At 35.0% G+C, this 6167-nt stretch overlaps 1 protein-coding gene across 1 annotated transcript in view; it reads left to right on the top strand.

Moving 5' to 3' along the window:
- LOC106873299 (neuronal acetylcholine receptor subunit alpha-10) overlaps nucleotides 1–6167 on the top strand; it is a 1066434-nt gene that overhangs the window by 493764 nt on the left and 566503 nt on the right. The window contains exon 5 of the mRNA XM_052975253.1: nucleotides 4974–5085. Coding sequence (XP_052831213.1) covers nucleotides 5004–5085 — 82 coding nt within the window. The 5' untranslated portion in view covers nucleotides 4974–5003. The remainder of the gene's footprint in view (nucleotides 1–4973; nucleotides 5086–6167) is intronic.

Below are 6167 nucleotides of genomic sequence, written 5' to 3'. Positions count from 1 at the left end.
TACATACATACATACGTGTACACATACATAAGCACGTACATACATACAATGAGATATAATAATGTAATAATATATTAAGATATATTTGATCCCTAATAAAATAGGTGGCTATAGCAATTAAAATCAAAATGGCAAAAAATTAATAAATGAGGGTGCAAAATCGCACCTTTTCTAGCAAAATCGCTAGAAAAGAGACCCCAAATTTAACTTAAACTGTCACACAAAAGCGCTAACCTCATGAAATATTCGGGACAGTGAGCAGCAAGCCACATCTTTCTTTGGCGTGATAAACTCACAGAATGAAACACTTTGATAAAATGGTGTGACGTGATTTCTAAATTTTATCAACATGATGTTGCTTCTTGTCAGAGGTTTCCACAATTACTCCGAGCTATAAGAGATAGCCTACCTCTCATTCGATCATGAAACAAAAACAATTGAAAAACGAGCGCTAAAATTCAAAACGTTTAAATGATCTATGTCCATTAGTAAAAAAAATGCTATGCTATATAATATTCACATATGTGCGTAGCTGTATAAGTGTGTCTATGTATGTATGTGTGTGTGGTGTGGTATGATGTGTGCATGAGCCAGCGCGCATGTATTTTTGACTAATTGAAACTCTGCGTTCGCGAGTCTCTGTTTATAAAGGCCTTTCATAACGCAATTGAAATTGAAGGTAGAGTCACGTTACCTTGAATTAATTCGAACGAATCTACATGTAGTTTGTATTTTTTTTCAGTCGTTTACAAGTCATCTTTAATTATCATCACAATACCCATTCATTATTCGATGGCCTATTCAACTATGGAACTGGCAGTCCTAATATAATCATTGTTAATAAATTCATGCACATGCGCAAACATACACACATGCAAACACAAACACACATACACAGAGACACAAAAACACATGAGGGAAAGAGAGAGAGAGAGAGAGAGAGAGAGCGAGAGAGAGAGAGAGAGAGAGAGAGAGAGAGAGAGAGAAGGAGGAATAGTGCACCAAACACATGTATTGGAACATTACATTTCTTTATGAACATATCCCGCATTTCGACAATTAGATCTGTGAAAATGTGACTAGTACATAATGAAACTTACCATTTTCCATGTTGATAATTCTTGACTGTTACCAACTTTTGACAAATGTTATATTGGTTAATACAGATGTCGATGCATTACAACTAACGATTACATTGACGTTCATGGTTGGACTGCTTTCCTACATATATCTACGCGACCAGACAAGTACTGAGTTGGGATTGAATGACAAGTAATGCTATTGACAATGTAATGAATTTTCGTCCTTGCGTGGATGAAAAGAAAGAAATACTTCGTGGTATTTGTGTCTTTTCAGAGGATTACAATGCGAAGCAATTAAACATCAATTTCATTGTTCCGGGTGAAATTCAAACGAGACCTTTATCTGGGTGAACACGATAATCCTAAAGATTAGTATGATTATTAGACTGTTTGCAAGAAATCGTTTGATATGAAGCTCAGTATAGTTTGAAAATCACCAGCTTCAAATGTTACATATATCCATCGATTAATTAATTTATAAAATTAATTAACTAAATTGTAAGAGGAAATGTAAGTGATCTTTGTAGACCTCAATGAACCGTTGCAATTGATGTAACTTGTGGTGAGTTTGAAGTATTGCAGTTTGACGGCGTAAATATGGCGAATCAATTGAAGAAAATATTTTGGACAGAAAATAAAACTAGCAGTCACGCTGAAGTAAGGAGGGGAAACAGTCATTTTCATGGGTCCAAGCGGTGTATGCAGTTTGGCGTTGCTGATGATTTTATTGAAACGACAGAGAAGGAAATTAAATGAAACAGCTTTCACTGCACTACCAAGCGCAACTCTGTCTGCCTTGCGTATGTGCTGTAGTTTGTTCTGGTGCTCTTATTTTTACTGTATTAAAAGTGTTTTACGTAGGATGTGTGCGGTGCCTAGTAGTGCTAATTTATGGATGTTATATATACTTGTTAGTCCTGGTGTTTTTATTATCCATTGTCTGATTGTTTTATCACACTTAATGCGCCTACTACGATGGAAGTTGTCTCTGTTACTCTATTTCCTGTATTTACCTCTAGTTACCTCTAATTCCCCATCTTTTGATTTTGTAAGTTTCTCCGTTTCTTTGAGAGAAATATTGTCATCTGTTGGTATTGATACGTCGATTAGAAGACAATTTTATTCTTGGTGATCTCTGACAACTATATCCGGCGGACTTAATTTCTCTATATGTGTGCATTAGCATATCCCAGAGTATGGTTGCTTTCTCATTTTCTGTGACCTTTCTGGCGTGTGCCTATAACATCATCTTTCTGTTATTATTCCATAGTGTTGTCATAGTGTTCAGTGTGAACAGGTCCCAACCCTGTCATGTCTGTGATTATATTCCTTCTTAGCCAGGACTGGGCAGCCAGAGACACTATGACTTATTCTTTCTTCTCCATCACCGCCCATAGTGCACTTACTTGTATTTCTTTTCATTACGTGTTTCTGGTGGTTTCTTGTGGCAAAGCTTTGACCTTGTGCTGCAATTCAAAATCCTTCAGTGTCTGATTTGAGACCTGAGCTTCTCAGCCATTGTTAAAATTTTGCTTTATCTATTTCTTTTTTCTGTTTAGTTGAACCCAATATTTGCCATGAAAGAGCTGTTGTTGCCATCATTTTCTCATGATCCATTGCTATTCCAGTTTTAGTTTGGATTTCAGTTGTTTTACAATTTATGTTGTTTCTTCTTCTTTATACTTGTTAGGTGCTGTGACTTCTTTTTTTTTTTTCGTATTTGCCAGCTTCCTAAAAGACTGAAGAAAGTTCTTTTGTTTTGTTCGTGTTTTGTGGCTATTTGTACTAGTTTCCGTTGCTTCTGAAGTAGGTATTTATGTAGTCCTATGGTGGCTAATTTGTATTAGTTTTCTAGCTGTATAAGGCTTCTACCAACATCCATACATTGCATACATAGCCTTTCTATGTAAGATTTTGGGGACTGCATTCTAAATGTTGTCATTATTATTCTTGTTTTCCTGCCTATTTCGATTAGTTCATTTAGAGTATACTTAAGAATATTGAGGTGTAATTTATAACTGAGAGAGGTAAAGTGTTGATACCTTATCTTGTTTTTCGTATCTTCTCACAAAGTTTTTCGTACTTTTTTGTAACAAGTTTAAAGTACGTACTTCCAGTTTGTTATCCTTGGTGTAATGTTGCTTGGATGACAATGTGGCGAACGTGTTTAGACACGTTCTGCAATCGACGGAGATGATACACAGTTAAAATGTATCATTTCATTTCGAAATTAGAAATAGATTTTAATCAGTATTACTTACTCGGACATAGTTCAAAACTCTTAATGAGTATTACTTACTCGGGTATAATTTAACACTTTGTCAGCCTGGCCACTGTGTTTACACGTGTTGTGCGAGTGATGGAGATGATACACAGTTAAAATACTTGATTTCATTAGGAAAGCAATAAATTTTAATGAGTATTACTCGGACAAATTTCAAAATTTTGTCAGTTGTCATGGAATTTTGTTAGGCTCCATTTGTTGTCTTTATTCCCATTTGTTGTCTTTATTTTTGGATAGATTTCGGAGCAATAATATATCGCTGTTACATACTAAACGCCCCCGGTGTTCTGTTCCTGTTAAATGTCCCCAGTGTATTATTATTATTATTATTATCATTAAAAATTTGGTAGTTTCAGACAAATTTCTACTGCATCACTTGCTATATCTCTTTGTTGCCGGGGTGTGTAGCATGGTGTGTTCTTTTTTTCTTCTTGCGGGGGTGAATACTCTTCCCCCGTATTGTATTGCGTCAGTTCGTTTTGTTATGGGGCATGTTTGTAATCTTTTTTATTGTATTAGTGTTTGCATTGTGTGTTGTGTTATTATTACGCTATTTCATACTAATTTAGTTAACAGGTACTCAATTTTGATGTTTGATGATAGCATGGCAATTTGCTAGGAGTCGATAATGCGAGTTTCAATTCCAGACAATTCCAATCTTTTAGGTAGAATGTTATGTGCTGCGCCATTGCATTAATTGGTAGAAAACTAATTGTTTTCCAGTCTCATCATCTCACGGAATATATCCTAAATGTTTGATATAGTTCCATCATATCAAACATTTCTCGTTGGCGGATAATTTAGGGTTTAGCAGAGACTTAGCTTGAGCACTCTGCATCTGTGATGTTATCAGGCGCTGACAACTTTTGCCTTTTGAACAACGCTCTCAATGGAACTTCTAGCGTCAGTAACCAACAGTTGTAATAGAGGAATAAAGCAACAAATGACAGCAACAAATTAAATTCTTTTTGAATATGTTTAAAAGTAGCAACGATGAACGCGTAATCGAGCCCGCTTAGAGCAGATAGATATATGTAAAATGACGATAGCATAATTGTTAGAAAGCGTCAGCTCTTGTAGTGATGGTGATCCAGACAGCGTGCAGTTTATCCCGAGTAGTTCTGCATAGCTTCCACTGCTTGTTTTTGTTGGATTCTTATGGTAATTATCTTCGTCCTAGTTACTCCTTTTTTACGCAAAATCCTCAGCCATCATACCTTTTCTTTGTCCTTTTCTACTGTCCTTGTACTGTGTTGTTTTCCTTTCTGGACCGTTGTGGTTAATAAATAAATCATTAAATTATTAGGACGTCGGTGAAAGAGGTCTTGCTCGCCTTCGTTCGAATCCTCTCAAGGTCAGCTTTTTTCTTTACCATTTCCGAGTCGGTAAAACACGATACCAGTCAAATACATGGTAGATGTTATCGGCTAACTTTTCCCCTGAAAACTGTTGGCCCTGTGCCGAAATTTAGAACAAATAATATTAATCTTTCTGTTGTTGTTGTTTTTGTTTCTTGCTTTAATTGTATGCATTGAACTTTCGTATCTACTGTTATATCGTTCTTAATTCATTATTCATTGCTTTAATTATTTTATTTCCTGCTTTAGATAACCATTTGAATTGACCGCCGTACGGGAATGAATTATCGCCTATACATCGCTATGACGTTAATGAAAGACATCCGTATTTTGATGTCGGCTTTCCATCTTCTGATGGGGGGTAAGTATTACAAACTACTACTCATTATTCACGTATTAATAGAAACACGACACAAATGCAGCACTTAAAATAATGATTTTATTCTTAAACGTTTTAGTTTCTTTCATTTTCTTTCTTTGACTCAATATTGATTTGCATTCTCTGTTCTTAATTTCTTTTTTTCTTTTCTTAATGTTTTCTCGGATGGGAATACGTGCTATTAGCTGTAAAATTGAGATAATCGGGATTAGTAAATGAAATAGCCTTTTACATTTTTTGTGTGATAATATGTCTAAGTCATTCGAGTGAGGCCATTTACTATCATCGACTATCTACGTCTAAGGATGACGTAGAACTTCAAATATAATCAATACATTTCTTTATGTGGTTTTGGAATTTAATGGTTCATTCACCAAACAAACTTCCGCATACAAATATATGCATAAACGTGTGGTTCTAATAGATTGAAATATTACATAGCTCTTTGGAAAATGGCAGTGCTCCGGACAACCAGATATCGCAATATGGACTCAATAACCTATCAAATCCGTTTTATTTTACTTATACAACTAATGACGTTTGTGAAGAAATTAGCATTATAAAATCCATTACTTCCTCCTGTAGATCATGAAATATCAAGCTAGAGACATTTTGTTTCTAGTATTCCAAGTTCATGTTTGTAAAATTTAGAACTGCTCTAAGAAACGCATTTATGTCATAAGGTTTTACCACCTTGTTCCCTGGAAATAATATATTGATTATTCGATTCCGTGATTTACAAGATAACAGCATTTTTATATTGATTGAACAGAACTGAAAGCACGCTCAGAAATTGCAATTGGGCTGCACTTTATGTCATACCTGTATTGTACTTAAAATACATAATGGCTTTCACTCTATCTTCCGCACCGAAATTCTGGTCATTTTAGAAGAATGCAGCTGCTGGCATATAATGCTATGCGTTGGTTGGCAACAAAGAAACGTGCATCTAGTGCATCCCCTTTCGACAATTCTGTTTCCATATAGTGCATAACATATGTTGCATTCTCATATATATGTATGTATATATGTATATATATATATATATATATATATATATATAT

This window comes from Octopus bimaculoides, chromosome 1 (genome assembly GCF_001194135.2).
Source record: "Octopus bimaculoides isolate UCB-OBI-ISO-001 chromosome 1, ASM119413v2, whole genome shotgun sequence".
NCBI lineage: Eukaryota > Metazoa > Mollusca > Cephalopoda > Octopoda > Octopodidae > Octopus > Octopus bimaculoides.
The sequence above is the reverse complement of the archived record's forward strand: the minus strand, read 5'-3'. Positions and strand labels throughout refer to the sequence as shown.